This window comes from Canis aureus, chromosome 7, assembly GCF_053574225.1.
Source record: "Canis aureus isolate CA01 chromosome 7, VMU_Caureus_v.1.0, whole genome shotgun sequence".
NCBI classification, from domain to species: Eukaryota; Metazoa; Chordata; class Mammalia; order Carnivora; family Canidae; genus Canis; species Canis aureus.
The window spans coordinates 60621705-60639716 of NC_135617.1; the positions used below are offsets into that span (position 1 = coordinate 60621705).

General features: G+C 46.6%; 2 protein-coding genes across 3 annotated transcripts in view; one reads left to right on the top strand and one right to left on the bottom strand.

Moving 5' to 3' along the window:
• The window catches only part of XPO5 (exportin 5), a 51136-nt gene extending 37851 nt beyond the window's left edge, over nt 1-13285 (top strand). For both annotated transcript variants that reach the window (XM_077903879.1, XM_077903878.1), the window contains 12 exons: nt 3898-3998; nt 5457-5553; nt 6260-6396; nt 7282-7379; nt 7944-7990; nt 8382-8479; nt 9072-9134; nt 9923-10005; nt 10668-10775; nt 10916-11053; nt 11252-11416; nt 11573-13285. In XM_077903879.1, the coding sequence (XP_077760005.1) occupies nt 3898-3998; nt 5457-5553; nt 6260-6396; nt 7282-7379; nt 7944-7990; nt 8382-8479; nt 9072-9134; nt 9923-10005; nt 10668-10775; nt 10916-11053; nt 11252-11416; nt 11573-11710 (1273 nt within the window). In that variant the 3' untranslated portion in view covers nt 11711-13285. The remainder of the gene's footprint in view (nt 1-3897; nt 3999-5456; nt 5554-6259; nt 6397-7281; nt 7380-7943; nt 7991-8381; nt 8480-9071; nt 9135-9922; nt 10006-10667; nt 10776-10915; nt 11054-11251; nt 11417-11572) is intronic.
• An 804-nt stretch (nt 13286-14089) lies between these two features.
• On the bottom strand, nt 14090-18011 carry POLR1C (RNA polymerase I and III subunit C). Its single transcript, XM_077903904.1, has 9 exons — nt 17856-18011; nt 17660-17731; nt 16180-16287; nt 15826-15958; nt 15430-15549; nt 15189-15341; nt 14858-15007; nt 14624-14740; nt 14090-14464 (listed from the first exon to the last, which is right to left on the bottom strand). Exons 1-9 carry the CDS (start codon nt 17922-17924, stop codon nt 14346-14348), a joined length of 1041 nt encoding a protein of 346 aa, XP_077760030.1. The 5' UTR covers nt 17925-18011; the 3' UTR covers nt 14090-14345.
• Nucleotide 18012: the final 1 nt, after the last annotated feature.

The following is an 18012-nucleotide window of genomic DNA, read 5'->3' on the forward strand; positions in this document are numbered from 1 at the left end:
AGAACCCGGCTAGACAAAAAGGACCCAGTTCACTAACCATGGGAGATCTGTGTACTGATCACTGATGGCTACTTCTGATAGCACAGGTGCAGACATAGAAGTAGGCAGTGGTGGTTATACCTTCCCCTATTTTTACAAGGCTCTTCCCCTCCTGCTGAAATAAGTAACACTAGGAGATTTAAAGGGCCAGTGGTGCCCCCCTCCCCCTTTATTTTTCACTTTTCCCCTTTGGTGTGTCAGACTTTAAAGTTTAGGGCATTCCTAAATATATATGGGGAAAATTGAAAAGTGGTTATGTATGCCCAGGGAAAGGCTCAGAAAAGACCTAAGAAAACATATAAATTTATGCCTCAGTGGATCTAGCACAGAGACAGCCTACAATAGTAAAAAAAAATCAGTATGGGAAAGGAGAAGAAAATAATATTTCAGAGTTAGCTATCTCTGAAATAGATCTAAATGGCAGATCTACTACACAAAGATTTTATTTATTTTGAGAGAGAGAGCATGTATGTGGTGGTGGGCGGGTGGTGGCAGAAGGGGAAAGAGAATCTTAAGCAGGCCCCATGTTCAGTGTAGAGCTCTGCGGAGCCCAATGCAGGCCTCAATCCCATGACCCTGAGGTCATGACCTGAGCCAAAATCAACAGTCCAATGCCTAACCAACTGAGCCACTTGGGCACCCCTAGACAGAGACTTAAAACAATGGTCTTAAACGTGCTTAAAGAACTAAAGGAAGATGTGGAGAAAGCCAAGAAAACAATGTGGACAAAATGGAAATACCAATAAAGGAAGAGAAAACCTAAAAGGAAACCAAAAAGAATCCTGGAGCTGAAAAATACAATAACTGAAATGAAAAATACACTAGAGGGTTGCAAAGGCAGATTTCAATGACAGAAGCAAAAAGTGCAGGGGACTCTTGGGCTGCCTCAGAGGAACATGTGACTCTTGATCTCTCGGGGGTTGTGAGTTCGAGGCCCATGTTGGGTGTAGAGATTACCAAAAGTAAACTTTTTTTTTTTTTTTAAAGGAAGTCAAGATAGGAAAATGGAAAATTTTTTTAAAAGATTTTATTTATTCATGAGAGAGAGAGGCAGAGACAGGCAGAGGGAGAAGCAGGCTCCTCATGGGGAGCCCAGTGTGAGACTCAGTTCCAGAACTGGGATCATACCCTGACTGAAAGGCAGACACTCAACTGCTGAGCCACCCAGGCATCCCAGGAAAATAGAAATTAATGAGGATGAGGAACAATCTTGAAAGAACGAGGATTGAAGAAAAGGTACTACTAAGGAACCAGTGGGTCTCTGTGGAGCAGACTAATAGGGATCGTGGAAGCACACTGCTGGTGGGGGTGTGAAATGGGACAGCTGCTGTGCAGAACAGTCAGTTCCTCAGAAAGATAAAAATACCATGTGATCAAGCAGTTCCAGTTCTGGGTTCTCCAAAGAATTGAAAGCAGAGTCTCAAAGAGGGATTTATACACCCAAGTTCATAGCAACATGATTCACACCAGCTAAAACAGAAGCAGGGGCATCCAGCTGGCTGTTGGTAGAGCGTGCAACTCTAGATCTGGAGGGTGTGAGTTTGAGCCCCCTGTTGAGTAGAGATTACTTAGTTTTAAAAAAAGTAGAAACAACCCAGATGTCCATCACTAGATGAATCCATACATAAAATAGAATATCATTCAACCTTTAAAAGGAAGGAAATTCTTCAATTTGCTCCAACATGGATGAACCTTGAGGACAGACATTGTGCTAAATGAAATAAGTGGTCACAGAAGGATAAAGCCTGTATGATTCTACTTACCAAGATGCCGAGTGTGGTCAAAATCATAGACAGTATAGCGGTGGTTGCCAGGAGCTGGAGGAGGGAGGAATGGGGAGATACTGTTTAATAGGTATGGAGTTTCACTTATTTCTTTAGTTTTTTAAGATTTTAATTATTTATTCAAGAGCGACACAAAGAGGCAGAGACACAAAGGGAGAAGCAGGCTGCTTGCGGGGAGCCCGAAGCAGGACTCAATCCTAGGACCCTGGAATCAGCCCCTGAGCCGAAAGCAGACGCTCAACCACTGAGCCACCCAGGTGTCCCAAGTTTCACTTTTATAAGGCAAAAATGGGATAGATAGTAGTGGTGGTTGCACAACAGTATATTTAGTACCCCTGAACTGTACTTAAAAATGTTAAATTTTATGTTATATGTATTTTACCACAATGGAAAAATAGCAGAGGGCATAAAGCCTATTGGAAATAACAGTATAAGCAAGTCAGGCCACAGACGAGGAGAAAATATTTGTAGCACATGAGTTGCAAAGCACCAGTATCCAGTAGTTCTGCATGTTTCTGTCCATCATAGAGAAATTCTCACACATAGACAAACTTATTAGCTCTCAGGGAGGTGGGGAGATAAGCTGGAGTTAATTTAAATGATTGTACTGTGTATACATGTTTAAATACAAAAAGCGATGTTGAGTGTTTATTAAATATAAATAAGGATGTCTAAAATGATCTGTTCAGAGTGCATCTTAAATATTTAACCCTGCTAATGTCTGTCATATTCTGTGATTTCCTCTATGTTTGAAATGTTTTATCATTAACTTTTAAAAGAAGGGGCACCTGGATGACTCAGTGATTGAGCGTCTGCCTTTGGCTCAGATCGTGATCCTGGGGTCCTGGGATCAAGTCCCACATCAGGCTCCTTGCAGGGAGCTTGCTTCTCCCTCTGCCTGTGTCTCTGTCCCTCTCTCTGTATCTCATGAATAAATAAATAAAATCTTTAAAAAAAAAAACTTTCAAAAGAAAAATAAGATAGGCCCTTTGGCTATAGATTGTTTGGTGGTGCCATTGCTGTGCTAATAGGAGTAGACAGCTGTGTTTGGCCGGTAGCTTAGGTCCACAGTCACTGCTCCTTAGTCATACACAGCCAGCAACTGCTCAGGTAAGTCATTTCAGTCTTCTGTTGGGAACTGTGATTGTTCTTCCAGGAGGCAGAAACAATTGTCAAAGCATTGTCAGGTCCAGGTTCTCAGAGTAAAGACCAAACATCTGAAAAATTGAGGGCATTTCATTACCTACTCCATTGTTGTTGCCTGTGAAAGCACAGTGCCTCTGACATTTCCTCCTATCTCACCAGGAGTCTGCAAACTGGGAGTGCCTGAGCATTGTCTCGGGTTTAAAAAAATTTCCCTGGGCATGTGGGTGGCTTAGTCAGTGAAGTATCTGATTCTTGGTTTCTGCTCAGGTTATGATCTCAGGGTCATGAAATGGAGCCCCTGGTTGGGCCCTTCACTCAGCTTACAGTCTGCCTGGGATTCTCTCTCTCCCCCTCTGCCCTTCCTCCCACTTGCATTCATGAGCAGGCTCTCTCGCTCTCTCTCCTCCCCCCCCCCCACTTCCTCCTTTAAAATAAATCTTTAAAAAAAGAAAAAAGGGACGCCTGGGTGGCTCAACAGTTGAGCGTCTGCCTTTGGCTCAGGTCATGATCCTGGAGTCTTGGGATCAATTCCCGCATTGGGCTCTCTGCATGGAGCCTACTTTCCCTCCCTCTTCCTGTGTCTCTGCCTCTGTGTGTCTCTCATGAATAAATAAATAAAATCTTTTTAAAAAATAATAAAAGAATTTCCTTTTCTGGCTTCAGGCTGTGCTATCATCCATCTGTCTCAGGATTTACTTCTCATCTTGATCACTTTTAGGTGTTGAATGCCATACAACCAAATAGTCTATTCCCGTTTCTAGGGAAACATTTAAATATTTATACCTTATTTTCTTTCCCCTGCGGGAGTAGTGTTGACAGGGAGATCCATCTATGTGGAAGTGTAGTATCACTGAGTTACGGGATGGAACCCATTCTTTCCTTCTGCAGACTAGGAAAAGTTCACATAGCATCCTTATTTTTCTTGCAGAACTCATAATACTTTATATGCACCAGAAATGCTAGCCAAGATGGCAGAGCCTTTCACAAAGGCTCTGGATATGCTTGAAGTGGAGAAATCTGCAATTTTAGGTAAGAAATCTAATCTTTTTTCTTTTCTTGATGTTTACCTTACCTCTAATGGACTCAGCCTGCAGCATCAGTGAGCCTGGGTGGTCATCTCCTTCTCACTTGGCATGACCTCAACCACCTGTTTTTGTATGGAGTTCCAGCAGGGTCTCTAGGAACAAGTGCATTTACTTCATTATCTTAGCATACAGAGATCTTCAGAGGCAGTTTCTCCCCTCTGCCACCTACCTCCCCCCTGTGTTAACCCCTCCAGGTATTGGTATGTGTCAGAGCCTTTAGATTATAAATAAACCATGGTTTTTTGACCTGAAGGATATTAGCATACTTTCCTGCTTTCACATGTGAAAAAAAAAGTGTTAAGTCAGGTAAGATCTTGATAAATCTTTAAAAACAGCTAAGCTCCAATAGCTTTAATTAGCAAATTATTATATATGTTAAAATTTTTTAAAGAATGGATTCTAGGGGATCCCTGAGTGGCACAGCGGTTTAGCGCCTGTCTTTGGCCCAGGGCGCGATCCTGGAGACCCGGGATCGAATCCCACATCGGGCTCCCGGTGCATGGAGCCTGCTTCTCCCTCTGCCTGTGTCTCTGCCTCTCTCTCTCTCTCTGTGACTATCATACATAAATAAATAAATAAATAAAAATTAAAAAAAAAAAAGAATGGATTCTAAACCACGTTTCCCAGTTGTTACCTTGATTTGCATGTTGCTTTAACTCATTTTTGCCGTTAATAATTAACTATGCAGTCGTGTGATATATACTGGGAAGGAAAGTGGTCATGTGTTTATTGGAAGACCTCATCCTTCTTAGAGAGGAGTCAGAAGACTGCCTCCTAGTGGAGACTTGAAGGATAGATAGGAAGGACCTCATCGAAGGATAGATAGGAAGGACCTCATCAGGTTGGAGGCAAGAGATGTTGAGCATTCTGGGCAAACAGAATGGCAGGTTCAAGATCCTGAGGCGTGCAGGAATAGAGAGGAATGACTCATGGCTGGAACACAAGAGAGCAAGGCAGTGGTTAGAAGTTAGAACTAGAGACATCCAAGTTGTCTAAACCTTGTGCCCATCTCTGAAGCTTTCTGCTGGCTCACTGTCACAGCGCCCACAATATGTCTTTTAAAGCACCCGGTGCTTTATTGAGAGATCATCTTGAGCTGTCATCGTGTGTTTTGGTACAGGTCCCATTGGGAGAAACCCAGGCAAAAAGTTGGAGTGCCCAGGTATACTCTGAAGTCCTGGGCACTTAAATAGCTTACCACTTTCCTCACCAAAACCATGTTGTAGCAGTCACCTCGAGGGGAGCTCTTGGCACCTCCTTCTGGTGGAATATTAGGCCAGCTGCTTTGCATTTACAGCATTTCTCACCCTCACTCCCCAACCATATCTGCCTGCCATAGGGTGTTGGCAGGTTAAGAGCCTTGAGAGCAGGATAGCATGTTCCTGACCCATCTTTCTCTTAGGCTTACCTCAACCTCTCTTGGAACTGAATGACTCTCCTGTCTACAAAACAGTCTTGGAAAGAATGCAGCGTTTCTTCTGCACCCTCTATGAAAACTGGTAAGGAACCGTTGCTATTTCTATTCTTTTGTATAGGAATGCCATGAATAGGACTTCTGATGTAGAATTCTAGTGTGCAGGAAAGGTGAGGCAAAAATTTGACAGGAAACCATGATTCTAGTGTCACACCAAAATGAATTGGCTGGCTTTCTTATCTTTGCTTTTTTATAATTGTCATACATGTCTTGGTCCAAGCCATGACTTGAGATCTTACGCCTAACTTGTCTGTTCCCAGTGCATAAAATGCTGAGACCACAGTATAAGATACCGTGGGTGGGGCTGCATTTTATCAGAATCCTCACCATCCTAGCCAGACTTTGTCTTTGGGTCCTGGTTGTAGGATGGGGAGGTAACTGGCCCTCCCAAAGCCCACCACACCCCAGGCATTGTCACTCCCCAGTGCTCTGTTCAGCCAAGCCAGCTCCCCTCCCCCCCAAAAAAAGAGAGAGACTCTTCATTATAAATCCATACTACTTAGGAAGTAATGAAGGCTACTATTGATCTGTGTTTAACAAGATGCTAAATCTATCAAGTTCCCTTAAATGGGTGAGGGGTGTTTTGCTGATTAAGCCGATGTTCTCTTATGAACCAAATACAACTGGTTTTCTAGCTGAGAAATCTTAGTGTAGACTAGAAATTCCTGGGGCATTCGGGGCTTGCAGGAGCAAATGTGGGATTTGTCACTGGCCGTGATTCTCCCTTCCAGCTTCCATATCCTAGGGAAGGCAGGTCCTTCAATGCAGCAGGACTTCTATACCGTGGAGCACCTTGCTACTCAGCTCCTCAGCTCGGCCTTTGTCAACCTGAACAATATTCCTGACTACCGACTCAGACCCATGCTTCATATCCTTTCCAAAGTCCCTAGATAACCCAAAGGGCCAGAAGATGGAAGACAGGAATCACTCTCGGGCACCAGAGGAGGCAGAGCTGAGCAGTGTGGAATGGATGGAATCATTTATCTAAGTGTGTGATAAACTACATTAAACGGACAAGAAGGGATCCCTGGGTGGCGCAGCGGTTTGGCGCCTGCCTTTGGCCCAGGGCGCGATCCTGGAGACCCGGGATCGAATCCCACATCAGGCTCCCGGTGCATGGAGCCTGCTTCTCCCTCTGCCTGTGTCTCTGCCTCTCTCTCTCTCTCTCTGTGACTATCATAAACTTAAAAAAAAAAAAAAAAAACGGACAAGAAGATTGGCATAAACAGCAGGAAAAGCAGGAAGGCAGCCCCGGGGGGTTCTTGAAAGCGTTCTCCTTAGAGCTAAATCTTGATTGCCCCACTTCTTGGAAATATGAAAGATAAAGCTCTTTTTTTTTTTTTTTTTTTTTTTAAATCTCCTTTCTACATCCTGTCGGGTGCTTCCCCATACTTCATTCTCATTTGGACTTTTTTTTTTTTTTTAATGTTTTTGAAAGTATCTTTCTTCCCTGAAGTTATAAGGAGAATGATAAAGAGGAGTTGGTTACGAAAGTGTCCCTCCTCTTTTTTTTTTTCCTGGCAAATAAGTGCCTGTAATGTGCAGCCTGATATCCATTCCTCTGCAGCGTGGGGTCTGTGGAAAAGAGCTTGAAGAGTTTTGCCTATTGACACAGAATGTCCTTGGCATCTTGCAGTTCCTTTGGGGGTTGACTGTGCCGAAGGGCGTCACCTGCTGCCTGGCAGGAGAGGGGTGCATTAGAATGAGAGGGGTATGTGCTCGTGTGCTAAAACTTCTTAACCCGCTGCGCCATGGGTCTTTGTGAAGCCTCTGGTGCTCTTCTGTCCCCCGGAGCACTATGAAGCCCTGGTGTCTCCAATCCTTGGACCTCTTTTCACCTACCTCCACATGGTAAGAGATTGGTCAGAGAGAGTAGCAAAGATGACCCTTAGGTTGGCCTCTCACAAGTCTTGCAAGGCAGTTCCCAGAAGTGTTATCTCCTGGCCCTGTCCAGATGGCCATGCAGCGGTGCCACCCCAGCAGGCTCTGGGTTGAGCAGCCCCTGAGAACTAGACTGCTTCAGTTGCCTGTGAAGATTTGCAGGCTCCAGTTCTGTTCTCAGCCTCCTGTTGAGGAGAGGTGGTCAGGAGAGTGCTTCCCCTGGGTCTGTTGCTCTGACTGGGATTAAAGCAGGAGGATCAGCTGGGTGAAGAATGAGGAGGGTCTAGCGAGATCTGGGAATTCTACAGTATTGTTGATTTTTTTTTTCCAAGCATAGAATACCCTGTCCTCGTCATGGGCATGGGAGAGGTTATAGGAACCACATCTGGTTGTTTAACCTTGTGGGGTCTCCCAAGGCTCTGTTGTTGAGACTTGGAATCCTCCTCAGCTGATTTTAATCATGAAGTGGACTATCTACTATCTATTCCAACGTCCTCCCCACTGTTAGCATTTATTTCCCTTTTGTTTTCCCAGAGGCTTTCCCAGAAATGGCAAGTCATCAATCAGAGGAGCCTGCTATGGTAAGGAGCATCTCTTCTCTTGGAAGTGTTCCCATTCGGGGCTAAAAAGCAGTGGGTTATAGTCGTTCTCAGCCTAGATGGTAGATTGCTTGTCTGTGACTGTTAAGCATACTCTGGTCAAGCCTTTATAGGGGATGCCTTAGGAGGATGCTGAGACATCCTTACTGACTTTGGATTTTGATCTAGTACCTCTAGCCAACTGGATATAGTCAAGTAGTAATGTCTGCTTCAGTGGATCACTGCTGTCCTGTTCTCAACATTTGTGTGGAATGTAGACCAAAGGAAGCCAGAAGAAGGAAGTGAGCACAGAGAGTCTGGTTAGGGTCACTGTGTTCCTTGTCCTTCGCTCTTTTGCACTGCCATTGGAAGTTGGCCCTGTGTTTTTCTGCAGTGGAGAAGATGACACTGCAGATGAAAACCCAGAGTCTCAAGAGATGTTAGAGGAACAACTGGTGAGGATGTTAACCCGAGAAGTCATGGACCTAATCAGTAAGTGGCATGTGGGAAGTAGGGGTAATAAAGACTTTTTCTGGAAACAGAACTCGCCCAACCGCATTAAGACATGTTGACAGCAATACTGACAGATCAATTAAGAAATAATTAAATCAACTTAAGGACATTCTGTGAATTGCAAACTATATTGTAAGATCAGAATATGAGGGAATGGTCTAAAATAGCAGGAGAAATTTGGATTGGTGGTAGGAGTAACATCCTAATTTTGTCAAAACAGGGAAAGTTTTTAAAACTTGGACATGAAGGTGGCTAATTTTCTTTTTTCTTGTTTGGTCATTTTATTTGATTGAGATCCATAGTAGACCAAGGATGTATCAGCCATCCCCTCTTGGTCACTTACTCTCAGAGAAGTCTATAATTTCCCTCTAGTTAATTGTATGAACTTAAACAGGGACCAGAGCAGGCTGGTCAAACACCTCTGTTTCTGCTGGTGAAGGTGATTTTGTGCCTGGACAGTGCTCTACTTTCCCCCATCTTCAGCTGCCCGGAAGACCATTTGGGATTTATTAGCCAGAGGCGGCTGTTGTCTGGTGGCAATAAGCCCAGTAACCCCACTTTCTTGCTTTAGCGGTGTGCTGTGTTTCAAAGAAAAGTGCTGACCATGGTACTGCTCCCCCTACAGATGGAGATGGTAAGTGAGCCCTATTGTGTGACCCTCCGGAGGTCTGCCCTAAGACTCCTAAATATTGTCCCTCTGTAGCCTGGTCAGTTTCACGTAGAAACCATTTCCGTAGCAGTCTCGGGTGGGTGAGATGTGCACCTAGCTTCTCTCTTGCTGTATTCCTCCAGCACAGTTCCATATGAGCCTTCGTACTTACTGTTTCTTCTACCGGTATAATTTTTCTCCCAGCTATATCCATGGCCTGTTCCCTTGCCTCATTCACATGTTACCTCTGAAAGGTCTTATATGGCCAACTTAGAAAAACTGGCAACCCCAGCCACTCTGGATTCTTCTTTTGCTCTGTTTTTCTTCATAGCACTTGTCATTGCCTGACATTGTTTTATTTCATTTGCTCATTTGTTATCTGTCTTCCTCACTAGGATGTCAACTTCCATCAGGGAAGGGACTTTGCCCTATTCCTGGTAATATCCCCAGTAACTAGGTCAGTGCCTGCTACAGTGGGGTCTTCAAATACTTCAGCCACAAAAGATCCTTAGTGTTTGTAGCTTTTTAAGTAACTATTCAGAGAATCTCATTTCTCACTATTTTTCAAATGTACAGCCAGAGGCATCTCTAGACCTGCCATGGGCAGGAGCTTCTACACCCTTTCAGGCTGCTGGTGGGCCGTCCCAGGACTATTCATCTACCAGTCAGCCCAGAATACTTAGCTTTCCCTTACCCGGTGGGCTGCCATCAGAATAGGATACTCTTCTCTGTTCTGACAGGATGGAGCTTAACATTCTGCTCTCTGCTTTCAGATGATGAGATGATGGCCACAGAGGTAACCCCCTCAACCATGGCGGAGCTCACAGACCTGGGCAAATGTCTAATGAAGCATGAGGTGGGTGGAAGGGGAAGCTGAGGTTTTTCTGCTTTCCTGGTATGGCACCAGCATCCACTTTTCTGAATCTCTGATACCGTCATAGAATTCTTTGGGATAATGCTGCTTTATATGGGTTAAAACTTCCTGGTTCCTAAAGCCCCCAGAAAAGAGTGGGAAAGGTCAAGGTGTCTTCCACGCCAGCCTGGGCAAAGGCTTTCAGAAAAACATACAGGCACATTGTGGTATTCAGCACCACCCCAGTCCCCCAGGCCTAAGCTTGTCTCCTTATACATAGGTTTTCTCTTCTATGTGGATTGTTTTTTCTTCTTTTTATTTTTTTTTTTATTTTTATTTTTTAATTTATTTATGATAGTCACAGAGAGAGAGAGAGAGAGAGAGAGAGGCAGAGACACAAGCAGGCTCCATGCACCGGGAGCCTGATGTGGGATTCGATCCCGAGTCTCCAGGATCGCGCCCTGGGCCAAAGGCAGGCGCCAAACCGCTGCGCCATCCAGGGATCCCTTGACTGCCTGATGTACAGAGAGAAGAAATAAGCTTGTCTTTAGTAGCTTTTTTATCATGTTACTATTTATCTATGAAAACACTATCCCCTCATGCATAGGCCTACAAAGAAAATTGTGTTCATTTTCTCATTGTAACCCTTCATCCTTTCCCACTAGGATGTTTGTACGGCGCTATTAATTACAGCCTTCAATTCCCTTGCCTGGAAGGATACTCTGTCCTGCCAGAGGACGACCACCCAGCTCTGCTGGCCTCTGCTCAAACAAGTATGGTTATTCACCCCTTCTTCTCCTCACCCCTTATGTAAGCCTGGGTTCATGAGGACTGACTGAATCAGTTGGAAGAATCAGGTTGCTGGGGCTTTCAGAGGGTGCCCCTTTGGCCCTGAGCACAGCTGTGTCCCCAGGTGCTGTCAGGGACACTGCTCGCAGATGCTGTTACGTGGCTTTTCACCAGTGTGCTGAAGGGCTTACAGACGCACGGGCAACACGATGGCTGCATGGCTTCCTTGGTCCACCTGGCCTTCCAGATATACGAGGCACTGGTGAGTCAGACAGCATGGAGGCAGGGTTGGCTGCAGCTTCATCCCCAGGGGCCTGCTCCCAGGCAGTTGGGCCATAATGAAAGTAGGAAGCTGCCAGGTTGCTAGTGTGGCCTGAAGAGATGAGTGTGGTGGGGGATGGGAAAGGTGGCGGGCCCCAGCCTGCACCAGTGAGTGGTTTTATATATCTCCACTCCACAGCGTCCCAGGTACCTGGAGATAAGAGCTGTGATGGAGCAGATCCCTGACATACAGAAGGACTCTCTAGACCAGTTTGATTGCAAGCTGTTGAACCCCACTCTACAGAAAGTGGCTGACAAGCGCCGGAAGGACCAATTCAAACGCCTCATTGCTGGCTGCATCGGGGTAGGTCACATGCCTTCCTTTGTGCTCCCAGCCAGCTTGACCCACCCTGTGGTCTTAGACCATGTGTCCTGGCAGACCAGAGACCAGCTGTAGTTGTCTTTCAGACAATCCACTACTCAGGGCCCAGCATCAATTCTTCTCATTTGTCTTCCACAGAAACCCTTGGGAGAACAGTTCCGAAAAGAAGTTCACATTAAGAATCTTCCCTCACTTTTCAAAAAAACTAAGCCAATGCTGGAGACAGAGGTGCTGGACAACGAGGAGGGCGGCCTGGCCACCATCTTTGAACCCTGAATCAAACTTTTGGGCATTCTTCCTCGGCCTTTATTGTCATCTCTTCTTCCCCTTCGTAGCTAATCTCTAGGCCCCTCTCCACTGCCACCTCACTTTGTACCACTGTCAGCCTGGAGAGAGATCCAGGTCTGGAGCTGGAGAGAGGGGCCCCGGTGCAGGGCAGAGGTAACGAAATCTAAGGTATCAAGAAAGGGAGTTCGTGCTCACACCATTCCGTCTAGATCTTCCAGGTATCTCCCATTCTACTTGGAGTTTCAACTTTCCAAGAAAGAAAAGCTAGAGCAGACTGGCCCTACTCCCCAAGCCCTCCCACACCCATGTAGCCATACACCTGTGTAGAGTGGTAACTAGGGGTGCTAACACCCAACACTGCAACCAGCTGGGCTTACATAAGGGCTCGGTCCTCACTGCTTGCTCCAGAGTTGCTCCTGGGCTGCTGCAAGTCCCACTGAGCCCCCTTACTGCTAGACTGGGAGAAGACCTTCCCTGTACCCCGGGGCATGTCTGGGTCAGGTGCTGAGTGCTGAACTGAATTTAGCCAGTTCCCTCTCTGTTTGAGCAAGAATCTGGTTACCTGATGGGATCTATGGTACAGGCTGCTGCCAAGCTCTGGGCACAGTGTCAAGTATAGTCCCATCGGGGACCAGGGCTGGGCCAGGATCTGGAGTGCTTTCTGACATCCCCTTAGAGGTCACACATATTCCATGCGCAATCCCTCAGCGTGGTTTCCCCAGCCCCCAGGGTCCACTCAGGCATAAGAGCCACAGTACCCTATCTAGTGTCATGTGATGCCACTGGCATCTGAGGATAATGCAGGCCAGCTAAGCTATGTCTGTAACAAGCAGCTAGCAAAGCCACTGGTCTCTTCTCGGACTAGTTGGGTCCAGGTGCCTTCAAAAATCTCATGGTCTTTCAGGTCCCTGATCACTTCTCTCATGGACCATTTCCAAAAGAAAAAAATATGCCTTCCTATCACAACCTGTATTGTGAGGCTCCACTCTGTTCTAAAGGTCACTGAATGGCCCTGTAAGCAGAGGGGACATGAATGCAGGACCCTAGCCTTCAGGTCACTGCTGACTGTAGACCAGCTTATTGCATATAGCGTGTGTCTGTGTTCTGTACAGAGAGGCCTGTCATCGGTGTAGTCCACTGACATGAGGGTTTCAGAAAGGACTGAGTGGAATAGCCTGGGCTCAAGCTACGGCTGTGAGCTGGTGGCACCCGGGCAGGGTGGGAGAAGTGAACCTGGTTGGGAAATAGGACTTTGGGGTCCTGTGTAGCTGTTTCTATGGCACAGATTTGCCTCATGCCTGCTTACTGAGTGGTGCTTTGGGCTGCTTCCTGTCAGCTGTGAAAGCCATGTCAGAGTAGGCTTCCCTCCAGACTTGATGGCTGCCTACCCCTGTCTGTGGTTGGGGCTGTGGAGGGCATAGTTGTATTTATTGTGCTGTAATATTTTTAACATCCTGTGACTTCATGCTATAAGTTTTCTATTGTTTATAGAACCTTTTTGTAGAAACATTAACTCTAAAGCACATCTGCATGTCAGTAAAGATCTCAAGTTTCATACAGAAAGGGCCCCATCTGCCTTTTTCAAACCAGTGACATCTGGTGTCACTGCTCCTGAGCATCCTGCTGAGGGGACTGGACACAAAGGACTGTGACTGATGGACCTGCTATATCAAGCTTTCTCAAACAGTATGACAACCAGAAAAAGATTGCTATCTCTGACAGACCTAGACCAGGTAGCCCATACCTTCTCCCAAGTGTTCTCTGTAGCCGTTGGACCAGACTCCAAGGGACTGTCCAAAGGGAACAGTCCTGCTGTTCCTTGTGTGAGGTTTTTTTAAGATTTTTTTTTTTTTTTTTTTTTTTTTTTTTTTTTTTTATGATAGAGAGGCAGAGACATAGGCAGAGGGAGAAGCAGGCTCCATGCACCAGGAGCCCGATGTGGGATTTGATCCCGGGTCTCCAGGATCGCGCCCTGGGCCAAAGGCAGGCGCCAAACCGCTGCGCCACCCAGGAATCCCAAGATTTTATTTTTAAGTAATCTCTATATCATCCAATGTGAGGCTTGAATTTACAATCTGAGTCAGCCAGGCACCCACCCAGTGTGACTGGACAGCTGTGAACCACGCTTTTTCCTCAAAAACTTCCTCTGATAATAGGTTAAGTGGCACATACTTTTTCGGGTTTAGCTGAGTGTCCGTCCCCCCCCCCACCCCCCCAGGAACCACCTCAACTTTGGCACACCTCAAGGCTTCAGAGGGACTTGGCCCTAACCTGCAGTATCCCCAGAACCCGATGTTCCTAAGGGCTAAATAATGCCAAGCCTCTTTTGAGGTGAGGCTCCATATTTGAGGGCTAAAACTCAGGTAGTAGTCTCTGACAAGAGGATCTTTATTTGGATGTGAATTTATTTACATTAAGGCCTTACAAAGGCATGAGGTCACATTTTGTGGCACATTTAGCAAAACCTACTGACTGAAAATAAGACTGGAACTATCCCAGAAAACCCAGGATCTCCAGTCACACCAGACTCTAGCAGGCCTGTGAGGTCAGGTCAGGACCCAAGATCTTCAGCTTGGCTCAGGAGCATCCGAGGCCAGCCATGCCAGTAAGTCCGGTGGAAACCTCAGTCCATCTGAACTGCATCCAGTTCATCCAAGAACCGTCGGCACTTCCCCATCAGCACCTTGATGGCTTCACTCACTAGCACATCTGGTGGTAACACCCCTGTTGACTCGACAGAGACTGGGAGGCAGAGACACACATTAGCCCAGGTAGGGGCTGTATACCAGCTCCTGCGCTACAGTGCTATAGAATCCACACCTGGACTCTGCAAGGAAACTGCAGTGCCACAGAACTGACCTGACCCGCCCCACCCCACCCTCTGCCTGACCAGATACTCACAGATGTAATGGTCTCGAACCCGCGCAAGGCGGACAACCTTCTTCAGCTTCTCCTTCCGGAACACTTCCCTGCTGAAGGTATCTAGCCGGGGATTGGCCACCCTGGCCACCTTTTTACCTAATGAAAACAAACCCTGTTCTAAATAACTAGGCCCAAAGCTTTTTATTTCTGCTCCCTTCGCAGAAAACATACTTTAACTCCTGACCTGAACACATGGCATCCCAAATGTCCTACCTTGGACTTCCTGCACCTCAATGACACCAGGTGAGAAGCATCGGCTCAGCTCCTCCGCTGCATCCCCTTCCACGGGCTCAAGCAGGGTGATGTCTGGCAGGAGCCTGTAACTGGCTGTTGCCACAGGTGAAAACTTGGCATGATCTTTTCCTGGAGGGTAGATATCAGAGACTGTGGGGAAACCCTTCTTGACGTTCAAAAAGCCCCTAATGGCAGAGGCCCACTGGCTTTCTGCCTGTTAGGACATCTCACCTCAGCCCCTTAGTCACACCCTGCCCCCCCGCTGTCCTCAAACTACCCTCCCGCCCTGGGCAACCCACAGGTTTCTTACCAATGCCCTTGACACAGTGCATGAGTAGGTCAATCTCCTGGCCAGGCCTCAGCTGAGCAATGAGGATATCATCATGCACGGGTCTGATCGTGCCCTCTGGGAAGAGGTCAGCCTGATTCCCCAGGGGCACCCATGTCATGTGCCTGGAGTACACTGGAGAAAGCACATCAGGAAAACCTCAGTCCTTAAAACTAGTACCCATCAAGAGGTGGGCCTTCCTACTCACCATACCACCACTCACCTTTGTGGTTCACATAGAGTTCATTGGGGTCAGAGGAATCTTTAGCAGCATGGGGGTTCCGTGTGCACCTGACTTGAAGCCGAAACTGCAGAGTATCTATCTCTGTGCCTTCATCATCCCCTGAACAAAGGATGAAAGTGGCAGCTCTTAAAGAACGACTGAGTATTTGAGTGCATTAATCTACACTTCTCATTTACTCCTCGGACAAATTTCCAATTTCAGAAGACCAGGGCAAGTGTTCACACAGATCAGAACTGATGTACCAAAACATTAGTGATTTGCTCATGGTCACAGTAATCAAGCCAGGATTTGAACATAGGCAGTAGATCCTCTAGAATCTACTTTAGGAGACAGCTGTTCCCATTTTGCCACAATTTCGTTTTCTCAAGCGCTGACCTTGGTTCCGATACTCAAACAGACGAGGATCAGCATGAATGGGAATAAGCCCCAAGCGATGAGCAAGGATCTCATCCTGGACAATGGATGTGTTGTTGTACACCAGGACCTTTTCCACAGCCATGGTTGGCACCTGCCCAAAAAATAAAATCATTCATCTACAGAGACCCTACAGACTCCCTATTTACTCCTACTTCCTGACACAGGGGGCCCTATTCCCAGAAAAACACCTGATGAAAAGTTCAGGAGGAATGCTCAGGAAAATGAAAGGAGCAACCTAAGAATTCTCCAAGTAAGGTGATGGCTCAGTTTCCACCCAACTCCGTCCCTGCCACCATGCCCACCAATAAATACCTCAGCTAATAAAATGCGTCGAAAAGCATTGGCAATGGCTGCATCAATTCCCACCATGTCGAACTCCAATGAGTTTTCATCCATGTGCACTACATCCACACGGAAATTCTACAGGGACAGAAAATGCACTAAATGAAGCCTTGGCCTCTGTGGAATCAATACCGTCCACCTGGATATCCCCCAGCCCCAGCAACAATGTTCCCACTCACCCAAGAACCTCCCTTTGGCCAGATGTACCTCATAGCTGTTCCCTTCCCCAATTCTTCATGAACTTCTTGAAAAGTTCCCATTTGTATCCTCTATTCATTTAAATCCTCCAACCAGACCACCCACAGAGACCATTCTACTCTGTCCTTTCTTACTAGACTCCTCCATCGGGCATTGATAGAATCCCTCCATTTTCCAACTCTGCCTTGGTTTCTGAGCACCAATCTTCTGGTTCTTTCTCCTCCAATGAATCCTTCTAAATTCACTATCTCCTACCCACTCCATAAAGTCACTATTTTCTGGATTTTTATCTCTCTCCAAAGTGACCTCAATCACGCTCATGGGTTTAACAACTATATATACAGAAAACTCCCAAATTCTCACTTCTCATCTCCTTTCAAACACACATTTTACTGGCCTGCTAGACCTCACATTCAGGAAACAATGCAGCATCATTCCCCTTCCCCAGACCTATTTTTCATCAGTAAATGGCACCACCATCCATTAAAGCAGTTCCTCAAGGTAGGTTATTTTATACTCCCTCCTCACAGCCCACATCAAAACAGTCACCAAATTTATCATGTCTCCTTTTTGCTCTACTTTCCTGATTATCATTTTAGTTCATACCTTCAACCTCAGCTCCTCTATGCAATTCTGTCACAAATCTGACTACCCTCTATGATCTTTCCCAACAGTTAAGGATGCAAATCAGATCACATCTGGCTCAGAGCTCTTCAAAACTTCCCCTATCACCTACAGTGTCTAAGATGCACTTCAATCTTGCCTAGCACTCATGCTGCCCGACTTTACATTCTAGCAATAATAAACTGGACGTTCTTGGAACACAGTTCACAAAGCCTTTATAATGTAGCTTCTAGTCTTCGTCCCCCCACCTTCACCCTTACCCTTTCTCAGATTTTACTCATCGTTCAGGGCTCAATTCAGATGTCATCTCCTGCAGGAAGGAAATCTTCCATACCGCTGCCCCGCTTTCCGTTCCAGATTAAGTGCCCCTCAGGGGTCACCCTAGTCACGACTGTCCTTTCTTATCGCTACCAACCACCTTTACATCATACTGGAGTCATTTATGCGTGCTCTTCAACAAGATTAAACATCTTGTTCGACGAACAGGGCACAGACCATGTACACGGAGGGCCTAGCATATTGCTCAATAAACGTTTTATGAACGCAGCGAATCCCACGGGCAGTTTCCAAAGCACAGGCCGCTCAGATCACACGATCCGTTCCCAATACCCTCTCCAGCCCCACCTACCTTCTCGAAGCGGTCTTGGTCCCAGGCATCATCATAGCCGGAATAGTTACCGGGAAAGTCGGTGGTATGAACCTAGACCAAAGAGAGACGAGTCTGCGAAGGGGCAGGTAGGGCAAACCCGCCCCAACTCCGATCCCAACTCATCCCTCCTGTTCCACTCTCATTTCTCTTGCCGAGTTCAAGGCCACGGGCTTACATTGCGAACCCCGAACTCCCCTAGAACCACGCGGGTCCGCATCTCTTGCACCGCCTGGGCGGCCGCCATCTTCTACCCCTCCACGTGACTAGGGCAGCAAACTGGCGCGCGCGTCCCAGTCGCCCTCCTTCGTCTCCATGGCAACGCACCGCCTCCC